Source organism: Xiphophorus hellerii, chromosome 7 (assembly GCF_003331165.1).
Source record: "Xiphophorus hellerii strain 12219 chromosome 7, Xiphophorus_hellerii-4.1, whole genome shotgun sequence".
NCBI classification, from domain to species: Eukaryota; Metazoa; Chordata; class Actinopteri; order Cyprinodontiformes; family Poeciliidae; genus Xiphophorus; species Xiphophorus hellerii.
Window position 1 is genome coordinate 3,310,326 of NC_045678.1, and position 23,273 is coordinate 3,333,598.

The 23,273-nt window shown below is 40.7% G+C and overlaps 1 protein-coding gene across 1 annotated transcript in view; it reads right to left on the reverse strand.

Annotated features, from left to right (window-relative positions):
- Window positions 1–704: 704 nt before the first annotated feature.
- The window catches only part of kcnh3 (potassium voltage-gated channel, subfamily H (eag-related), member 3), a 199,302-nt gene continuing 176,733 nt past the window's right edge, over window positions 705–23,273 (reverse strand). Inside the window, exons 11-15 of the mRNA XM_032567261.1 lie at window positions 16,342–16,556; window positions 6,628–6,881; window positions 5,615–5,715; window positions 5,456–5,508; window positions 705–5,044 (exon numbers count right to left, since the gene is read on the reverse strand). Coding sequence (XP_032423152.1) covers window positions 4,097–5,044; window positions 5,456–5,508; window positions 5,615–5,715; window positions 6,628–6,881; window positions 16,342–16,556 — 1,571 coding nt within the window. The 3' untranslated portion in view covers window positions 705–4,096. The remainder of the gene's footprint in view (window positions 5,045–5,455; window positions 5,509–5,614; window positions 5,716–6,627; window positions 6,882–16,341; window positions 16,557–23,273) is intronic.

A 23,273-nucleotide genomic window follows, 5' to 3' on the forward strand; every position in this document is an offset into this window, starting at 1 on the left:
TCACATTTTGCCACATTACAACTAAAATATTATAGGTATTATTTTTAAGATTTCAGGTAGAATAGAATAGAATAGAATAGAATATACTACATTGATCCCCAAAGGGAAATTGAAAAGATATTCCATCCAAAATGTTAATAGAAATAAATATAACCAGAAACAATATTAAAAAAACGATATAAAATATTTTATAAATAAATATGTACACAAATGTGATATTACAGGTAATTTCAATATGACTCAATATAAAATGAATAACAAACATGCACATGGCAATATGTTGATCTATAAATAAATTTATAAATGAGTTCATAAAAGAAACTTAGACACAAAAGAGTTGGACATTACAAAACCTGGCAGACTGAATGGACCAGGATTGCTCAGGTCCAGTCCTGCAACTTTTAGATTCATCCGTTGTCAGCAGACGAGGCTCAAACGTCTGAATTCCCTTAACGAGCCACTCATTTGATTCAAAGTCAGAATTTTATTTATTAAATTTTTTGGTGGCCCTAATCCTCTTCCAGTTGCTCCCAACTTGTTGCAACCCAAATCATTTTCATCCCTCACCTGTCTCCATGTCAACCAGATTGCACCCGAATCAAGCTGACCCTTCTGGGTGCTTAACCTGAATACCTACCTGCTGTTTTGAAATTGTTTCTTTAAAAAATAAACAAACAAACAAACAAAAAAAACAAAGACTCCGCTCTTACAAAACAACACTTCTTTATTGTTGTAATGTATGTAATCCCAGTTTAAATTTGTATGTAACAGCAGTCTGTAATAAAATACATCGGAAACCCAGCAGCCTCCACCAGGGGGGGCAGTTTTCCCTCCGGCCTGAACAGCTCAAAAGCAGGCACGTTTCTCATGCAAAAATAATAATAAAAAACATGCATTTGATTTAAATCCCAGTAGAGTATCACTCCGCATTACATCTCACTGCAACCAACCCCCCCACCTCACCCACCCACCCACATGGCGCCCAGGATCAGAACTCCACAAATTCATAGGAGTTTTGTTTTCCAGTGTGTAGAAAGTCCAAGAAAGCGTCCTCTGCTGTTTCTGTAACAAAGTGGGGACCAGAAAGCTCAGGGTCTACGTTACAGCGAACAAAACAGACCGAGGTCCTGAGGCTTCTGTAGCGTAGCAGCTCTGGCTGAAGTCTCGTAACCCCCGGTGGTCGGAGGCGATGTCTGTGTGCTACATAAGAACTGTGAAGGGTTCCACATGACGTGCAATACCAACCCACCGCGTTTCCTCTGCCCAGAGCCGAAGTGGAGCGGAAACGTTTCAGAGGAAGGTCAGCGTGTTCTCAGCAGGTGGCATTGATGGCTTCTTCTGGGTAAAGTTGGACTGACTGAAGGGACCTGTGGGCAGGTGAGAGGTGGGAGGGGTCTTCACATGGAGAAGGCACGAATGGCTGGATGGCTAAAGCTCAGTGGGAAATGTGAGACGTACAATCTGAATATGCTTGGCTTGAAAACTACAGATGCAGTTCAATACGTAAAAATGCCGTTAAATGGTTTGGTTCATTTCAGCAATTTATTTAGAGAACAGAAACTATTCGTGGTGACGTTTTGAGTTCATTTTGATAATTGTGGCCTACAGCTTAAAACCCCCCTAAAATGAAGTATAGAGCAATAAAGAAAAGGGATTTTTGTGAGTGTGGTGACAATTCCTGTTTTAAAGCTGCAGTATGGAATGTTTAGAAGAAATAGTTTAAACAAATATGTGAAAATATGTCACCATGTTTGGACAGTTGCAACCCAAATCATTTCCATCCATCACCTGCGGTTATGAGACAGATAATCTGTGAAGAAAAATTTAACTCCTCTCAGTACTAACTAGAACCAACCAATCAGGGCCAGGAGGCGGGTCTTAGCACTGTTAAATCACCCCACCATGAGGCGCTTCTCCCAGTTGCTTTCTATTAGTTGTAATGGTAAGTTGTTTCGCTGCCATTAGCACATTGAGCAGTGAGTACATGAGATTGATTGACAGCTCTAAGACCCGCCTCCTGGCTTTGATTGGTTGTTTCTTCAGAAGGCAATAATAGCTCAGAGAGGAGATCTACCTTTTCACAGATGATCTTTCTCATAACATAATGCCGTGATATGGTGACAGTTTTAACAAATATAAATATATATACATATATTTTTTATAAGTTACATACTGCACCTGTTGTAGTCATTTTCTCCTTTCACTCCACACCATCGTTTTTGTTTTTTTTAAGCAGGTTTAAGCAGAGAGAAACCTGAAACTGCTGCTGTGCAAGCTGCTGAAGACGTTGTTGCTAGGTAACCAATAGGCAAGCTAGCTGATGCCACCATACTAGCATATTGAGCCATGAGAGGTTGAGTAGCTAAAGCCTTTCATCTGCCTACATCTCCCAAAATGCTGTCTGGTTCTGGAAATGAGTTCGGTTTAATTATCAAACATTCTATCAGATGTGTTATCTATTGATATTGATCACGTGTCTATCATGATATATTTATATTATTTGTCTGCTGCTCAGCTCTACCTCCATCCCACAATGCATTGGTGCAGTATTAGATACGAAAGTATAGAGCTGGATGACATCTCTGCATTAAAACCATTTTCTATGTAGTTTTCAGGGTTGTTGTAAACGAATATATTCAATTCAATAATAAAGAGGCAAGCTCACAAATACGCTTATGAAAAATGTCTATACTCCAGCTTTTCGTTTATGTATTCAACTTCAGTCAATTTAATAGATGAACTCTCACTTTTACCAGACATTTATAGCTTTTGGTTCATGTTAGCGACCATCACACACAGAAACATCTACCAGCTACTTGCCGCCACGCTGAGCTCCACCACACATTTGTTGAGACCTGGATATATGAAATAAATTTTCCGGTTCGTCCGTAAAGCTATACTTACATTAATTATCTAATGCACAGACGCCCGTAGTGTTCAGTCTATCGGCTCACCTGTATAAATACATCTGCAGCTCTTCCCCGCTGTTCGCTCTGAACCGCCACCAGGCAGCAGCTCCAGGAGGAGAAAGGCTGCCGTACTGCAGGCATCGCGCCAGTCATTTTAAGGATGTTTATTGGTCCCCGGAAAAAACGACAAAGACCGGGACATTATCATTAATCAATAAAATCCTCCCAGACCGAACTTGAAAACTGGACGTTATCCTGCTAACAGTTAGCTTTCGTCAACAACTCAGGCGGAAGTGAGAGCTCCACGAAACGCAAGTAATAATCCGGCCGGAACACGGAGCGCTAAATAATAAAATATAATTTAACGAAGCTTCGAGGCAGAAACATTTTCCTCGAGGAATTTTAATAATCGAGGTACTGGAATCACTCGAGGAATCATTTCAGCCCTAGTCGGTTTGATTGGGAATTGTCTTTTGCTGTAAGCCATAGTCATTAAAAAAACACAAAAATATTTATCATACAGTTTATATATATTTATGAATTTTGCTTGATAACTGAAATAACTAACTTAAAGTTTCTGAGTCTAGCTTGTTGAGAAGCACCTTTTGGAGAGTTTTAGGATCTAAACTGCAGTTTTGTTTTCCTCTTTGGCATTGATCCCGAAGGTTCAGAGTACTTTAATTACACTATGAGAGAACCAGGCCCTGCTGCTGTAGGGGAATGAGTGGTGTGTGTGTGTGTGTGCGTGTGTGTGTTTTTGTGCACGGGGGCAGATGATTGCCTTCCTTTAGAAAATAAAATCTGGAGTGAGAATGAGCGACTTTACATTCCAGGCCCTGCTGTGCTGACTCGGACCTACCAGTTGGGGGGTGTGTGTGTTTGTCCCTGCCTCTGGAGGAGACATCTTGGTATTGAAAAAACAAAACCGATATCAGATGGGAGCGGGTACGAGAGAGACAGAAAAATGCTGTCTGGTTCTGTGTGTCAGGAGCTGAAGGCATCGACTCATGCCACAGTTCTGCAGGATTGTGTTGCTAATAATCGGTGGGTGTGTGATATGCTAACAGAAGACTGTTAGCGTGGACAGGAATCCTCCCAAAGCATCCCAGGCTTTCTGCCTGAGACAGACCAGCTTGCTGCTGCACTGATCGCATTGTTCACGGTTGCATCACGCAGCAAAAACCCACCTATAGCCCAAGATCGTCCTCGTCGATGTAGCTGAAATCCTCTGTGGAGGTTTTGCTCTCTTCTCCCCGCTGCCCCCACTCCTGCATCTCCACCTCCTGCGGACTGGCAGCGGCTCTGGCCTCCTCGTTGCGTGTCAGCAGATTGCACCTCGCCGAAGTGTGAGCGTCTCGCTTTGCTGAGCTCCCAAAGTCCAGAGACACAGGCAGGGACAGGGTGGAAGGATGGACGGGCGCTGCGGTGGACGCGATGGGGATGGACAGGGAAGGCCTCAGTCGGTGACCCCCGGGAGACGAGGAGACGGACGAGGGAGCCGAGCGGTGGGACGACAGGGGAGGGGGCGTATCCTGAGAGGGAGGCGGGGGGAGCAGGCCTCTGCTACCACAGCTGGTGGGCCGTGACGGGCAAGGAGAAAGAGACGGTGAGGAGGAGAGGGAGACGGAGAAGGACAGCGACGGCGAAGGGGTGTTGGAGCGCAGAGCAGGCTGGTCCTCCAGGGACGGCAGGAGGATCCCGTTACTGGGGGACACCTGGGGGCTTCGGGACATCGGGGACCCCTTCGGAGCTTCTTCCTTCGATGAGAGGAAGCTTGAGCCAGTTGCCACGGGGCTGGGTGGGGGCTGTGCTGATGCTGATGGCGAGGAATCAGGCCTTTTTGGTGAGTGATGAGTCGGGAGAAGGCATCGCGGCAAACCCTCGCCCTCCGGGTCTCCGCTGTCCAACAGGGAGCCGGCGTCCTCTCTCGGGGGGGAACGCGGCGCTGCTGCGGGCGCTGCCGGGCACCAGGGGCTGGACAGCAGCTGGCTGGCACTGCCCTGAGGCGGGGCCAGGTTTGGCACTGCGCTCATCAGGATTGGCTGCGGGGCCGCCTGGAGGAGGGGCTTCAGCAGGCAAGCCATTTCTCGCAGCTCCTGGCTGAGGCTGGACACTTGTTTGGAGAGAGAGTTCATCTGGGTGAGAAGGAGACAGAGACACAACCGGACGGTCACATCATGCTGCATCACGATGCTGCAAAACATCACTTTATTAAAGAACTCCGTCAGTCCTGGTACCAGGTACCAATTCCAGCCTAAGATCCAGAACCTCATCTGAATGTTGATGTAGAAATGTTTGCCTGACGACGGATAAAAGGACATGCTTTGATAAAATCACTGTCAGGAATCATCATGGGTGGGTATGAATGAGATCAGTTTATAAATCATGACATTTGTTGCGAATCATCACAATAAGAGTAAACTAAACTGAATATGACCTGAGTCAGCGTTTATTTTATAGAATGGGATGAAAATTACAATCCCGGGCAAAAAATCTCTGTCAGCAGGAAAAATGCGACAGTCATGATGCGTCAGGTCAGATCTTACCTCCTCTGTAAGCTTCGCCACGCTCTGCTTGATCTCAGAGTGCTCCCGCATCCCTGCAGACAGCGGGAATACAAAAGGCTTCCATGTTAAGCTCCCAGGAAAGGAAGAGAGCATACACCACATGGGGTAGGGGTGTGTGTGTGTGTGTGTGTGTTTTACCTGCGTACGGGGAAGGTGGAGCTGCAGGTGACAGACTTGGACTGAACTCAAACTTCTGTGAGGAGGTGGAAATGTTCTCCGTTTCGATGCCGTCCACGAATCTTTGCAGGACAGAAAGGGTTAAAGGTCAGAAGCATGAGAAGAAGGTATGACGGCGTGACGGAGTACGCTTCCACCAAAAAACTCCAATAGGAAATTTTGAGATTAATTTTTGAAATTTTCCTGAAAAAATAAAAACCTTGGAAATGCCTGAGATTTTCTGAAGTCGAACATTTCGAAAATGTTTGGAGTTTAAAAAGTCAAAGATTTTTTTTTACTTTTCAAACTCAGGAATTTTTTCTAGAAAATTTTTTAGATGACTCTCAAAATGTATGTGGTTGAAAAATAATTTTAAAAAATTGTTGGAAAAACTTGGAAATGTCAGTGCCAAAAGCTCAAGATTTTTTTTTACTTTTGAAACTCAGGAATTTCTTTTATTTTTTTTCTAGAAATTTTCTTACATTAATGTCAATTTTGGACATTGTTTTTCTTGCTAATTTTTGACTTTTGAAGCTCAGAAATTCCCTTGTTCTTTCAAGAAATTTCTAAGATAAATCTCAAAACTGTTTTTTTTTGAGAAATGTACTTTTTTTTTTCTCTCTCTCCATCTTCTGTACGTGGTCAGAACGTCAGTCTGGTGTGAACCGACAGTGATTTCTGCATCTCCCCCGTCTTCTGCTCGGGTCTTAGACATCTACACATCCATGCAAACCATTCAGCTGCAGTATGAAACCCTGCACACAGCAGCAGGTCCCATATGATCCACCAGCTATGTAATCTACCGGTTGCCATGGCAGCCAGACACCGATTGCAGCGCAGTCCACTGCGGTTTCCCTCTGTGGCTCTGAGGTTGTGTCATTACCTGTTTTGTGATTACAGTTTGCACCTACAGAGAGAGGGCGTGTGTGTGTGTGTGTGTGTGTGTGGGGGGGGGGGGGGGTGCATTCATGTGTTTAGGTGTGTGTGTGTGTTACCTGGGGCTGAGCTCGGGTGGAGCGCTGCTGAAGCTAACCACTGGTATCTGCAGGGTGGAGGGCCGTGAGTGCTCGGTTGGGGCCCTGAAGGGCCGCGGAGCCAGGAGGGGGGAGCGCAGCGGGGAGCTGAGGCCCCTGCTGAGATGCAGCGGCGAGCGGGGAGCCCGGGACACGGAGCTCTGCTCCTCGTCGCCCTCCTCATCCTCACGGATGGACGGCAGCTTCTTCACCAGGCCGCCGTTGCTCTCCCAGTCCTGGTGACACACAGCAGGGTCAGAGTTTCAGAGCCTGACCAGAACTCACCTCCCAATATAATCATCAATAACAATAACTCTGAAGAATTTTGAATGAATATGAATGTTTCATTTAACTTCCCTTTGGGATCAATAAAGTATTTGTTTGAATTTGAATTTGGAATCATCAGAATGACTGAGCTGAAGGTGAATGGACTGCAGTGTCTTAGCTTCACCAGTAGGTGTCAGGCAAACACAAGAGTTTGTCTGTGATGATTCGTTTAAACTGCTGTTACAATTGAAAACTCCAAATTTGTTCGCTGCAAAAGCACAAACTCTTATCAAGTATTTTTGGTTTACTGCAAATATCTTAGAAAACTCGAAATAAGTCAAAACAAAAGGATAAGTAACTTTTCAACAAGAAATACGAGTCAATAATTTCTGAATATTAATGAAAAAGTTCTAGTTTTACCATTGGCAGATTACTTCACTTATAATTATGCTTTTCCAATGTTATAAGTGAAATAATCTGCCAATGGAAAAAGTGTTTTTCATTAATATTAAGGAATTACTATCTTAAAACAAGCTCCCATATCTTGCTGAAAAGTTACATGTAAGTTAGTTTAGTCTTGTCTCCAGTGTGATAAGATATTTGGAGTGGAAACTAAACAGATCTAGTTGGTATGATTTTGTGTTTTTGTAGTGAACAAGCTGTGTACTCCGGTCCTTTTCTCTCTCTCTCTTTTTTAAAAGGTCTTTACTTTTATTAGCTCCTTTGCTTTGGTTATCGGCTGTTGTTCAGGTTTGTCAATCTTCTGTTCAATTGTAAACAGAATGCTTGTTCAAAAACCACAATATACAGAAATAAAAATGAAAATGAAAATTCTGTTCGCTGACGTCCGACGCAGTGTCAGGTTACCCGTGTAGATGGATTGGTAAAGGAGGAGTGTTTTCCTGAGCTTGGTTATATCGATCACAGAGGGATGATGAAGTGGGTGGGAGGCTCAGTCTCTGCCTCAGGCCATTCCAACTATCTCTGTGTCAGGTACATGAGTGAAGGATGGATGGATGGATGATGAAGTGCTGTCCAGATGTCTAAAGTCATCCAGTTGCAGTTCGTTTATATCCAGGGATTTCTGAATACTCTACATCAGCATCCACTGTAGGTGTTCTACTCTAAATTGTTCTTATTGGGATTGTTTTACCTGATTGCTGCACTGTAAAAAAAATCAAAAACAAAATCTCACCAAGTATTTCTGTTTAGTTTCTAGTGCAAAGACACTTGAAATAAGACAAAAACTAACTTACAAGAAATGATTTAGTAATGTAGAGTACGGAGCCCTGCATGGGACATGGGGACTTTTCTTCTTCTCTGTTTTTCATTCCCTCGCAGTAGATTTTGCGTTTTCTCGCAATAATGTACTAATCAGTTCATGCAGCATAATTGAATACTGTAAGCCTTTCTTACGGTGGCCATCGTACTTTCTGGTATTATGAGGTTTTTCCATGTATGATATCTTGTGAAATATCTGAAGTTTTATGTGTTTTTCTTTAGGATAGAAATGCACCACAAACCATAAACAGAAACTTTTCATTGGAAAAAAAGAAAAAAAAAACCACATCCTATTTCTGAGTTATTATTGTGGGGTAATCATCAGTCATCTGACAGTGTTGATTGTGTCTCTATTGTGCTGGTCTGACTGGTTAATAAAGGGCCGTTTTCATGTGCAGTTCCATCTCAACCATATCCAGACAGACAAACATGCAGAGAATAAATCAATTTTCAATCAATTTTTTGCACCCAGCAGTTAATAATAAACACATTTCGACCGAGCCTCTTTAAATCTGTATATATTTGAAAAGTTAAATTTACATTTGTGACTGTACACAAAATAGACCAGCAGATATTGCAGTAAGCTTATTGCGAGGGAATGCAAAAGAAAATTTTTTTCCCCATGTCCCCAAGGGGCCTCCGTAATATAGAGGAGTGGGGCTTGAAGTAAATAATTCCTTAATATTGATTTTAAAAAGAGTATTAGTTCCACTGGCAGATTTTTCACTTACAGAAAAGGAAAAGTGTCATGTTTTAAGTGGAAAAAAAAAAAAAATCCACCTGTAAGCTAATGCTCTCTTATTTCAAGTGTACTAAGATATTAGCATTGAAACCGAGAGAAAATACCTGGTAAGATTGAGTGATTTTGAAGCCCCAACACATGGTTTCATTTTGTCTGGAGATTCTTCCACAGCTGCTGAGGTTGAATTCAAACGACTCTCTCTCTCTGCTTTATGTGAGTTTATTCCTCTCGTCATTCTTTAATAAGTTTGTTTGTTTTGAATGCAAAAGACTAATTAGTAAAGAAAAACTAACTCACTAACTAAACATTTTTCACTATATCAACATTTTCTTTAAACCCCCCCAAACAAACTGCAGGTTAAAGGTTTGATGTAAAATTAAGAACATTTTTCTTGCTCTTCTTGAAATGTAACTTCGCATAAATCAAAGAGACAATGGAGAAACTGTGTGTAGGCAGAAAAATGCACTTTAGAAACATCATCATTTAGATGTTACACAGTTGACCAAAAATGCATCGGTAGGAAAAAAGAACTAGAGTATTTTAGATTGTTCACATCATAAAAAGAGGTAAGAAATATTTTAAGAGCTGCATCCCACAATGCTCACTGGATTGTGTCTGAGGGAAAAAGTCATGAAAAAAATTCAGTAAACAGTTTAAACACACAAAAACATACTTTTGTACTTTCTGAAAATTGAATTATTTGATCCCACCGAGGCTCTGCTACAGGTTCGAAAGTTCATTTCTTTCCTTAATAAAAGTTTAATTGAAAACTATAAATGTAAACATGTCGAGACTCAATTATCATGTCTGCATACACTGCAAAAAACACTAAATATCACTGAATATTTGTGGTCTAATTTGAAATAACAGTTGAACTGCGACAAAAACTAATTAACAAGTAACTTTTCAACAAAGTGTGTGAGCTTGTTTCAGGTCAGTCATTGCTTAATATTTATGAAACAAGTACTAGTTCCACAGCAGATTATTTCACTTATAACATGGAAAAAATGTCTTGGTGTAAATGAAAAAATCTTCCAGTGGAACTAATATATTCTCATCAATATTAAACAATTATTGTCTTAAAACAAGAACAACCTCCTACATCTTGCTGAAAAGTTAGTTGTAAGTTAGTTCTGTCATATTTCGAGCGTACTAAGTAACTTGCCCTAGAAATTAGACAGAAAATTCTTGCTAAGGTTTTGGGTTTTTACAGTGTTCCGGGTGGAAAAGCAGTTGGAGTGAAAACAGAACGTATGCTCAGGCGAACCAGAACCTGGAGTGCACAAGACCAGAGGAAACTTCAGGGATTCGATGATTCTGGTTCTCCTTCAGACAGAAACGCGGCTCCTGCTCTAAAATTCAATTATTTGAGGCCGTTTCATTGTTTCCATGGCTGTGTGATCAGACTGCGCAGGCCAGCGCCAAGAAGCAGCAGCTTGCACTCATAAAACGTTTCAGGCTGGCCGCTCTGAGGCGAGTGGTGCTTTCATCTGGCTGATGTCCTTCTGTTGGTCAGTGCGGAGCAGAAAGGGAGCATCCAGGTGGTCCGCACTGAACGCCGGGCATTTCTCAGGGTTCACCTTCCTCTGACTGAGGCAGAGGAAGGTGAAAGTCTGCAGAAAGGCTGAGAGGAACACAAAGGATTAAGAAATCCTTTTAAAGGAACAGTGTCATGTAAAAATGTACGTTTTTGAGCTTTATAAAACAACCTGTAACTGCAGTAAAGTTCTTAAAGTTTTGTGTTTGATTTCAAAGCTGCTACACAAAACCACATGTTGCTGCCACAGTGTTTACAAGAGAAGCAAACCTTCCAAATACAAAACATTTCAGTTCATTTTTGCTTTTATTTGACACACTGAATGACTCCTTCAGAGTCTAACGTGGAGCTTTAAATTTATTTTTTGCCCTGTAACAATTTCTCTAACAATTGCACGTTGTGACTTTGGGGTGAGTTCGCTGGATGTCCATTCAGGAAAAATCAGTGGCTGGAAAAAAAAGGAAGAAGCTTTTCACTCGTGAATAATCTTTGTCTCTGTGAGAAAGCTGAACCTAACTTTGTTTGTAAATGACCTTTGAACCCTTCCCAGATTGACAGACAGCTGAAATTGCTCCTTTGAGGTCACTGCGGATGTCTGTAAAAGTCCTTCACTCCCGCTGCCGATCCGCCTCGTTTGGACAAAACTGCCACGTTTACATCAAAATCTGCTCACAAAAACGTGAGACGCAACACAGAGTGATTGTCTTTCCCAAGTGTTATGGCTTCCTTCTGTTGCCGTGGTAACTAAGAGCACATCTACTCACTGACACCTCGGTGCACCCAGATCTGCGTTTGCTTGTAGTAAAACTTGTTACAGCAAAAACAACGAAGGCGGACATAGATCCTGTTTTTATCGCTGAGAACAAAATGAAATATTTGATCAGATTTATACAATCTAACCAAAAGCACAAAGGAAGTCGTTTATTTAAAATTTTATTTAACGTTTTGGATTTGTGATCTTGTTCCTACATAAACATCTGATTATTGGTTTCATTCAGATGCTTTAGTTTATTGTTGAGTAAGTAGACAAAAAAAAAATCACACAACACATATGGTTGTGTTAGTTCTTAAAAATGATATATATATATTTTTTGACACGCAGTACTTTTGAGCTGACGATTTTAGCCCACATGTCAAAAACATACAAATGAAATTATTGACAGTTTTAAATGTTGATGCTGCTTCACCGAAAGGTTCAGTTCAAACGTGTGAGAAAATAATAAACAGCTTGAATAAAGACGAATGACAAAGTTTTTTTTTGGGAGCAGTTTGAGAGTTTGGACTGAATTTTGAAACTATTAGTCGTTATGTTTCCACTAATTAGAACATCTCCTGATTTGAATGTTTTGTTTCTCTTGTCTGCATCAATCAGTCGGCCAAAGACCAGAACCAGAACCAGAACCAGAACCAGGTCATTTTCTCCTGATCGGCTCTCGTGTTTCTCTTGGTTTTTTTTTTTGAGCTCATATTTTTATTAGCTTATGCAATTGAGTCAAATTACATAATTGCTTATTTTGTTGCAGCTTTTGTCGTTTTGAATTATTGTTTCGCTCGTAAATGAGATCTCGGATCTCAAGGAGACAACCTGAATGAGTAAAAGTAAAAACAAACCTCCAACGCGCTCTCACCCTCTTCATCACATTGTCTTCATCACATCGTCTCGTTTTATCGGCCAATGCCCCTCCGCTCGCCCCAAGCTGCTCCCCCTCCATCATCTCTCCTTCCCTTAATCAACTCGCACTCCTTCCCCTCCGTCCCTGCCGGCTCAGCATTCTATCGTTTCTTTCCCTCCTCTTTCTCCTCCTCTGTGGCAGCCGGGTTTATTTTTAGCTTTCTGTTTCTAATCTTAGCTCGCAGCTCCGCGGGAAACCAAGGAGCTCCGTGTGATGCGTGGGTGTGATAAGTGTACAGTTCTCCATGTGAAGGCGTGTGTGTGTGTGTGTGTGTGTGTGGGTGTGTGTGTGAGGGTTTGTGTACGGAGCTCATTTTTTTTCTCCAGAGATCTAATCGCATGTGTGGAGATAAATGAAAACTCTGCACACATTTCTTGCAAGCAGGGGGAAAAAACCCCCAACGTGATTTTGTTCATGTTTCTGTGTGTGAGTGCTGGCAGATCTCACTCTCCCCGTCATGTTCATCAATCAGAGACTAAAAAAAAGCCCAGGAGGAGAGAAGCTGAAGTGAGATCATGTGAGCTGGTGGACGGCTGGTGATTTCACAGCGAGGTCGGATTGAGAGATTGTTACTAAGAGCTCGACGAGCGACGGCTGCGAATGATCTGATGCCGTGTTACGGCCACGTAGAGGGAAAAAGGAAGAGGAGATTTCCGTCACAGAAATCTGTGAAATTTTGAGATTTATCTCAGAAAATTTCTAGAAAACACAAGAAAATGCCAAAGCTTGATGGGGCAAAACGTTTCTAGAAAGAACTCAGAAACTTTCAGGATGATATCAGCAATTATCTAGAAGAATGTAGAAATGTTTGAGTTTCAAAAGTAGAAAGGTTTTGACTTTTGCAACTCTTTTTTTGATGTTTTTTTTCTAGAAAATTCTTGAGATCAACCTCAAAATTTAGGTTTTTTTTTTCTAACAAATTTTCTGCATTTTAAACAGAATGTTTTTGACTAATATCAAAATGTCTGACTTTTCAAACTCATACATTTCCAAGTTTTTAAATTTTTTTATTTCTGGGCTCAATCTCAATTATTTTGTTTTATTGTTTTTTTTTTGGGTGGAATTCTACTCCACTCTTTTTCTCCATGTATAACAGCTTTAATACACCATCATATTTCATAATGAGTTCTACACTGCCTGGCCAAAAAAAAAGTCGCCACCAAAAAATGGTCACACTCTCTAATATTTTGTTGGAGCGCCTTTAGCTTTGATTACAGCCTGCATTCGCTGTGGCATTGTTTCAATAAGCTTCTGCAGTGTCACAAGATTTATTTCCATCCAGTGTTGCATTAATCTTTCACCAAGATCTTGTATTGATGATGGGAGAGTCTGACCACTGCGCAAAGCCTTCTCCAGCACATCCCAAAGATTCTCAATGGGGTTAAGGTCTGGACTCTGTGGTGGCCAATCCATGTGTGAAAAAGATGTCTCATGCTCCCTGAACCACTCTTTCACAATGTGAGCCCGATGAATCCTGGCATTGTCATCTTGGAATATGCCCGTTCCATTTGGGAAGACAAAATCCATTGATGGAATAACCTGGTCATTCAGTATATTCAAGTAGTCAGCTGACCTCATTCTTTGGGCACACAATGTTGCTGAACCTAGACCTGACCAACTGCAGCAACCCCATATCATAGCACTGCCCCCACAGGCTTGTACAGTAGGCACTAGGCATGATGGGTGCATCACTTCACCTGCCTCTCTTCTTACCCTGATGCGCCCATCACTCTGGAACAGGGTAAATCTGGACTCATCAGACCACATGACCCTCTTCCATTCCTCCAGAGTCCAATCTTTATGCTCCCTAGCAAACTGAAGCCTTTTTTTCTGGTTAGCCTTACTGATTAGAGGTTTTCTTACGGCTACACAGCTGTTCAATCCCAACCCCTTGAGTTCCCTTCGCATTGTGCGTGTGGAAATGCTTTTGCGTTCACAATTAAACATACTCCTGAGTTCTGCTGTTGTTTTTTCTTCGATTTGATTTGACCAAACGTTTAAGTAATCACCGATCACGATCATTCAGGATTTTTTTCCGACCACATTTCTTCCTGGAAGACGATGGTTCCCCACCATCCTTCCAGTTTTTAATGATGCGTTGGACAGTTCTTAACTCAATTCTAGTAGTTTCTGCAATCTCCTTAGATGTTTTCTCTGCTTGATGCATGCCAATGATTTGACCCTTCTTAAACAGACTAACGTCTTTTCCACGACCACAGGATGTGTCTTTTGCCATGGTTGTTTAAGAAATGAGGAGTTACTCATTGCATCAGCTGGGGTTAAATAACTTGTTGCCAGCTGAAAGATAATCGCCTATGCAGTACTTATCCAATAGGAGGCTTGTACCTATTTGCTTAGTTAAATCCAGGTGGCGACTTTTTTTTTGGCCAGGCAGTGTATTTTTGGATCAGTCAGACTTTACACCTGTCAGCATGCCTGACATCTCTGCAGGCTTTTCTCTCAGGTAATCAGTAGCAATTTTTTTTCCTGCATGCGTATGACAGACATCTGCAGCCTCAGCCCGGATACATGTGCAGCAGATTTCACATATGCTGGCGATGTTTTCTCTGCAGACAAACCAAGGCTTCCACTGCAGTGCAGAGAAAAGGAAATGAGATCGCTCACGTTCTTCTTCCTTTTTTCTTTTCATCTTCTCCCTGACTGGCTGCTCTATTTTTAGCGAGCAGGATCCAATCTTAGCAGCAGCCGAGGAGGGAGAGCCAGTCAGGGAGAACCCGTGCTTCCCCCCCTCCTCTATTTTTAGCTGCAGGAGAGCTTCAAACGGCAGCACTCATCTATTCTGGTCTGTGAGTTTTTCTCCCTCTGCAGCAGCAGCAGCAGCGCTGGAGGATCCAGTGTGTGTGTAGTGTGTGTGGACTTTAAATGGAGGCACGTGTCAAACCGCGTTATGAGGGTCAGATACGGCTTTTATCCATCCTCTCTTTGGGTTTTCGCCACATCACGACGGATATGTTTAAACAGAAATAAGAGTTTTTATTCCTCTGGTTCATCCGAGTCATTTCCTACGCTCCGGCATTAGTAGTTTATTTCATTTATTTGGTAGAGACAATGCAAGGTAATTGACATTTTGAAAAATAAATGTCTACTTTTCATCTTGTGTCCCTGAGTAAACGAGTAATCTGTTATTCAAGCGAATTAAAGTCACTTAGCTACACAAATGTCATAAATACGATCAGTAAATACAGAACAAGGAAACTACAACACAATTATTATAGAGAGTAGTTAAGCAATCCTAAAAGGCTATAAACGATATACGTTTATAAGTAATCCTCCTGAACTGTTTTCATATTTTAGCACAATCCCACCATAAACATGAACTTGTTTCGATCTTATCAAGTAATTTCTATCTAGTTTCTAGTGCAAATACAAATAATAATAAGACAAAACAATATTGTTTATTATTAGTTCTATTGGCAGATTATTTTACTCATAACAAGATATTTTGCACAAGTTATTAGTGAAATAATCTCAGTGGAACTAGTACTTTTTTCAAAAATCATTATTAAGGACTTAGTGTGTTGTAAGTTAGATTTGGTCTTATTTCAAGTGTGATAAAATCTTTACACTAGAAACCAGACAGAAATACTTGGTGAGGTTTTGTGTTTTTACAGTGCAGCAATCAGGTAAAACAATCCCAATAAAAACAATTTAGGATTTTCAACATCTACAGTGGATGTTAATGTGAAAAGATTCATGTGGGTGAAATCTCTGGACATAAAGGTCAAAGGTCACAAGCTACCATTGGATGACCTTAGACATCTGAACAGAACTTCATAATGATGAATGAATGAATGATTGAATGAATGAATGAATGAATGAATCAGTCCGTCTCCAGGCCAATACTTGATAATATTTTGTGTTTTTTCAGTGTAGATGATTTATACGAACAGCTGGAATTCATTTAAATCAGACTTCTGGTTTGAAATTCTGTTCAGAAGTGTTCAACAAGCCCCTGAACTGTTTGTTTGGAACTGGAATCCACGCCAACAAAAGAAAAATCAGAGTCTGGGTTGTTCAGATTCATTAGGACTGAACATCCGCCCCCCCCCCCCCCCCCCCCCCCCCCCCCCTCCACACACACACACCTGCCCACCCCCAAAAACCAGCCTGAATAAAGAAAGCGGGTGTTTGTTTCCTCTGTTAGCTCAGTGCTCTCTGTGGGTGGAGGTACTCACGTCTGCGCCGTGGCCCTCCCGCAGGTTGTAGGTCAGGTCATGCTGGATCTCGCTGATGAACTTCTGCGCGTACTCCGGGTAGAGGCGGAGCACCTCGCGCAGGCCCTTCAGGCTGATGTACTGCAGGTCGCAGTAGGTCAGCGCTTTGACGTTGGCGTTCGTCTTGATCACCTGCTCCTTCGTCAGGGAATCCGAACCAATCAGATCTCCTTTGCCTGACGGAATGAGACCAGGACAAAAGGAGGATGTAAAACCAGTTTCACTTTGAGGGATTGTTTGCTTCAGAGCTGTTTCTGTGTTGACCGGTTTGTTTGTGTCGTTCTCTATGTTCCATTTTTGTCCCTCCATCTTGGTTTCTAGAAGTTTTGTATTCAATGTTTCACTACAGACTCACTCAAGAAGGAAAGAAAGTTCTGTCAACTGTGGCTGATTTTGGAGTCAATTCCATGGAAGAGAAACAAAAGATTTCAGAGTTTTGTTCTTATATGAGCCATAAATACCAACATCACCATCAGTATTCTCCTACATGCAAATAACGGCGGAGGCAGTGTAGTATGGTGATTTTTAATTTTTTTTATGTGAACCAGCTTTATTGGTCCTCATACAAGAAATTTCACGTCAGTTTTCAAGCACTCACCTCGTACAGACACAACACAACACAACACAAAACCTTAGCAAGTATTTTTGGTCTAATTTCTACTGTAAATATCTTTTTCACACTCGAAATAAAACAAAACTAACTTACAAGTAACTTTTCAGCAAGATATAGGAGCTTGTTTTAAGTCAATTACTCTTGAATATTGAATAATTAAATCTCAGATTATTTCACTTATAACATTGGAAAAAATGTTTTGTTGTAAGTAAAATAATCTGCCGATGGAACTAGAATAGAATAGAATAGAATTCAACTTTATTGTCATTGCACTGTCACAAGTACAAGCAATGAGATGTAGTTTGCATCTATCCAGAAGTGCTCTACGAGATATAAATATTTATTTACAGATGTACAAGACTATGTATGTATGTATGTATGGACTATAAGGGGTTATAGCAAGAGATATAGATATTGTGTATAAATATAAATATAGGAGCTATATGCACAGATTATACTGATTATACAGAATATACAAGAATGTTAGGGAATGGATTATAGATAAATAATGGCAGATAAAATTTACAGTGCTTTTTTCATCAATATTAAGAAATTATTTACTTAAAACAAACTCCTGCATCTTGCTGTATATTACCTGTAAGTTAGTTTGGTCTTATTTCAAACTTACTAAGACATTAGACCATAAGTACTTGGTAAGAGTTTGCATTTTTGCAGTGTGCTGTTTGAATTTAGATTTTTTTTTTATCTTACTAAACTTTAAAGCTCTTTGGTGACACAATAAACCTGCAAACAATAACAATAACTTTTTTTATTGACTCCACGGCTGCTGAACTTTACTTGTGATGGACAATTTAAATGTATTTTCTTCACAAAACAGGCATTAGAGATGTTTGCAGATTGGCTACTATGAGACCAAGCAGCTGTGATGCAGCATCCTGAGAGGGACGTGACGGCCCCGGGGCCCGGAGCCATCCCAGCGCTGCTGCTCACCACTCAGGGGTTCGTCGCTCAAGGTCACTGCACCAAAAGTTTTTTTTTTTTTTTTTGTTTTTGAAGCAGAGGGAAATTCCTCAGTGCACAATTTTTTGTATCAGACAACATCATTTGGTTTGATCTGCTGTTAAGCTAATAACTCTATAAACATGAACACACTTTGGTCTCTGAGCAGAGAGGGGGAAAAAAAAGAGATTTTAGTCAACAGATTTTCCTTCTGTTTTCTGTGGCCTTGCTGCAACAGGATCATTTTCAGAACTAATCCATTTAATATTCCCTTTCAGCTCTGCTTTCTCTGTCAATTCAAAAATGTGTAAAACAAAAAAGAGAAAAAGCAAAGCAAAAGAAAACTGGAGGAATTACAGTGTTATTCGTGGACACAGCAAATAGCAGGGCTGCTGCTCACACCTTCATTTCTTCACTCCTGCCTTTTTAAAAAACATTTTTTATCAATGGTACATAACCACGGTTTTCAGATGGATTGTTCATAATCAACAGAGTGATGTCAAAAAAACACAAAGAAAAAAAATGTACCAGAAATGTATCGCCGTCTATAAGGGGAACCTGTAATTTGGACGCCTTTTGAAGCAGACAAAAGCCTCCGCAGTTCTGGGATAAAGAAGAAAATCTGACAAAAGACTCATGGAGGCTGAGAAAAAAAAAAGAGAGAAAATGGGGTGGGGGTGAAGGAAGAAAAATGAGCTGAGAGGAAACAGAAATGATGGAAGGAGGCAGGAAAGGGACTGCAGAGGGGTGGAGGAGTGTGGAGGTGGACAGAAAGGAGGGTAAAAGAGAGGAGATGAAGGATGTGTGTGTGTGTGTCTGTACACTAACACTAGTAAACCAAAGAGGGGAGGGGATCAGGAAGTGGAGCATCTCTGAACACCTCCACATCCTCCTGCTGCTGCGCCCCCACCCACCACTGCTCTTAACATGGCGGATGAGATGGGCTCTTCATAATCTCCGTCTGCCTCGCTGGCTTTTTCAAATTTCTGCTCCTCCACTGCCCCCCCCGGACCCCCCCTCTATTGTTGTCTTTTCAGGGAGATGATGGGTGGCGGTGGCGACAGGAAGCTTTGCTCTTAATAAAGATGAAACGTTACTTGGAAGTGACATTTCAGTGCGTCTGTCTGGTTTTGGGATATGTAGGTGAGAGAGATGAAGGTGGGGAGCGAAAGCCTTTCAAAGAAGTTCATTTTGTCAGTGTCAGTGACTCTTAGTCCTCATGCACATTACCACTGTCAGGATTTCTTTTCTTTTTTTGTTTTTTTACTTCTGCTTTTGCTCTTGTCAAGTGCAATTTCTGATCCAATTTTCACACCTACTGCTGTTAAATTGAATATAATGCAGACCAGCTGCAGGGACATGTTCAAACTGCAGGACAATAAAACTCACAGACCCACACAGACACGTCTGTGATGGCGTATTAGAGCTATTGTAGGTAGACAAAAATGAAAGGAGTACATTTCTGCCATACAAATGCTCAGAAATGTCAGGAATTTTCTAGAAAAATTAAGGAAATTTCATTGCTTGGAAAGTCAGAAATTTGCTAGAAATAACTTCTGGGTATAAAAATCAGAAATGTTCAACTTTCTGATTTTCTTCCGGCAAATTTGTAGACTTTTCAAACTCAAAAATGTTAAACGTTTTAAACTGAAAAATTTAGATTTTTTTCTTGAAAATTTTTGCAATTAATCAAACTTTTTTGTTTTGTTTTTTTTTTAGGATTTTTTTTAAACTTTTCAAACACCAAAATGTAACAATTTCTTCTAAAAAAATTTATGGGATTAAAATAGATTTTTTTCAGGAAAACCTTTGACTTTTTTAGGACTCAAATTTCCAATTTTTCTTTCAGAAATTCACCAGGATTAACCTCAAATTTCTAAGTTGTTTCTAGCAGATTTTTGATTTTTCAAATTCAAAAATTGGAATTTGAAATGTGTGAGTATGAACAGTGAAAAATCTGCTAGAAAACGCTTAGAAATTTGAGATTTATCTCAGTGATTTTCTGAAAAGAAAAAACAAACAAACTTGGAAACTTGAGAAATTTGGAATTTCCAAATGTTTTCTAGCATATATTTTGGATTTGTCATTAAACATTAGATTTTTGTTTTTTCTTGCAAATCTTTGACTAAAATGTACTTGTTTTTTCTAAAACTGCTTTTTTAGATTTTCGGAAGAAATGTACTCCTTCGTTTCTATCTGCAATGGCCCTACCTCGCCTTTTCTAATAGATACATCCAAAAGATGTAATGCATCTTAGATAGCAGGGGGTGTCAGAGAATAAAAGGTCAGTGTTTTCATTGGTGTCACGCTGTTAATTCAGCTTCAAGTAATGCACAGCGTCATACTTGTTGTGATTTAGTGTGATGGTCAAAGTAAAGGTTAATTTAGGCACAAATTGACAGGCTGCTGGAGGTGTTACATCACAAGCCCTGCTCCTGGTCCATGTTTCATCATGGTTTTAATTCAATATTTAATGCATTATCAGCCCAGGAGTTGATTGGATCACTGCGTATGGAAGCTATCCTGACTTCAAACAGCTACAGCTGACCTAAAATTGTTCAGCCTCCACTGAAAATCAGCTTCATTACCAAAAACATACAAACACGTACTATAATTAAACAACTAATTCATCAAATTAATAAAAAACAACAACAACAACAAACTAGAGTGTTGAGTGCTTCTGCTGTCCCATTCTTATTCAAACCACTCAGGACACTAGTTACTACTTGTAAGTTAGTTTGTCTTATTTCAAGTGTCTTAAGACATTTGCACAAGACCAAAATGACCTGCTAAGATTTTGTTTTTGCAATGAATAAGGTTATTTTCAAACCAGCAATGGTAGACAAAACTTAGAGTAGTAATTCTGCTATAGGCTAAATTAAATATCCCATCAGAAATCGTCTCTTTTGTGCAGCAGCTTCTAGCTGGTTGTTCAAACATGGGTCATGTTTTTGATTCAGAGGAAGCAGAGCTCGACCGGGGCACCGCCACACATAAATGTAGCACCATGTTCTTTTCAGCTTCATTATTCTTCCTCCAGACGTACAGTACCTCTGATCTGCAGCTCTAGAACGCTCCAGCTGTGATGATACATGGCTTCACAGGACCGGATGCCGGGGTCAGGAGTTGTGTACATTTCAAGTTTCAGCATTTAGTAACGGCCTTCTAATGGAAAGTAAAATGCTAGGAGGTTGCTGCTACCAAGGCTTGTTGCAGGTGTGGCAGACAGTCGAGGGGATTTTCTGTTTTAATGTGCTGACGTTACAGCACATTAAAAAATGAAAAGCACCAATATGGCCAGTAGCTATCTGAATTAAGAGACAGTTGGTGTGCCGTGCTTCCAGATTTTAATTGGTTCATTTCACTCACTGAATGACGACTCTGTGGATCCCTGGTTTTCTCCCTTTCATAGACCATTACCAACAAGCAGGAAAGACGATCACCTGGTGGAGGTGATCATAAATCCCTGATGATTTATTGGTATTTAACAGCAGAAATAAAAATGTTCGACCACCTGTAATGTCGCTTGAGTCGTGGCGCTGAAACATTTAGACATGCATGACTGGAGGAAGGAGAGCGTCGTCGGACTCTGGTTACCAACGAGGAAAGTGGATCCTTCCTGGAAGAACAGTCTGTCCGCCGGGCCGAACACGGCCAATGGTTCTGCTGTCCTCTCATAATAATGATGCTGTTTCAATAATGCAACATCTATTTATTATTAACAGCTGCACCGCAACACATACTGCCTGTCGATGCGCGAGATCAAATACAGGCTGAGGGGCCTGGTGTTTCAAGGAAAATCTCATTCACTTTATAATTACACACACACACTTCAATGTACTTTTGTTAAAGTTGCAGCACAAAACTTTTATAAAAAATATGATTAATTTTTTGTTTATTTATTTTTTTACATATGTGTTGAAACTGCCAGTATGTTGTGACAGTAAAATGTGAGACAATCAGTGAAAAGATTGTTTCTGGAGCTGCTATTGCTGTCTGAAGAAACCTGCCACTACTGATCAAAAACAACCAATCAGAGCCAGGAGGAGGGGCTTACCGCTGTCAATCAACTCCATGTGCTCGCTGCTCAATGTGCTAATAGAAATAGAAGAAATTTACAGTTGCAGAAAAACCATTTATCCGCCATCATTAGCTATGCTAACTAACATTAGCATTCACAACAGTTTCTACTAATGTAGCTGAGATCTTCATATTCACTTCCATTCATTTTATCAACCGCATTTTTGCCTAACACCAACTCTTTCCCAAAACCTAACCAACACCAGTCTATTCCCAACCCTAACCTGAACCAAAACTCACACCATACCTCTAAACATAACTAGTGAACTGCAAAAAAAACTGGGAAAAGGTCTTCATTTCCACAAGGACCTCCATTTGTGAGTTTTCATGTCTTATGGGGGCTTTACATTGACTTCCATTTATTTTCTATAGCCTAATCTTTATCCTACTCCTAACCATCACCCATAACCCAACAACATGTCCCCTCATGGGGACCAGAAACACGTCCCCACAAGTATCTAAAAATCTGGTCACACCCACACGCCAGCACACACACACACACAGAAATACAAGTCCACATCATTAATCCAATCCTTTGCATAAACATGTACATCTGCTCCTGCCATGAATACATAAGAAGGCCTTTCAGCTCCTCCCTTATCTCCAGTTTGTTGTTTCTGTTTTCTCCTCATCCACACGGCGCTGGCTGAGGGAAGCTGCTTCCTGGATTAGCCTTACAAAGGTTTTGAGTCACATCCCAACTAAATTAGATTTCCACCTGCGAGAGCAAAAGAAATCATTGTTTTGGCAGCAGCAATAGTTCGTCTCAACATACCACCTCCAATTGGATTATTTTCAGTGAGACAAACATTACTGTTGATTTTACGTACATACATACATACATACATACATACATACGAATGTTGGCTAAAGGTGGTTTTTTAAAATAATTAAGTGGAGATGCAGTAATTACAGACTTCTGATCTCCAGTTTTTATGAAGCTCTGACCTGCTCAGATTGATCTTAGCCAGTTCTAGCTTCCATGATATTATTATATCTCTATTAAAAGTTTTCAACGTACAGTATTGTTGTTCTAAAGAAATCTTAGACTTGTTCTGCCTCTGTAATCTTCATTTTCAAAAATCTTACTGATAAGGTAAAGTTATCTGGGCGGCTAATATGTAAGATTGTTTTCATAATAAAAACAGAATTTAATCAGGTGTCAATTAAATAATAAATTAGAGGAACATTTCAATTCCCAAAGCACCGTTTTCAAATAATACTAAAGGTGAACCAGAAT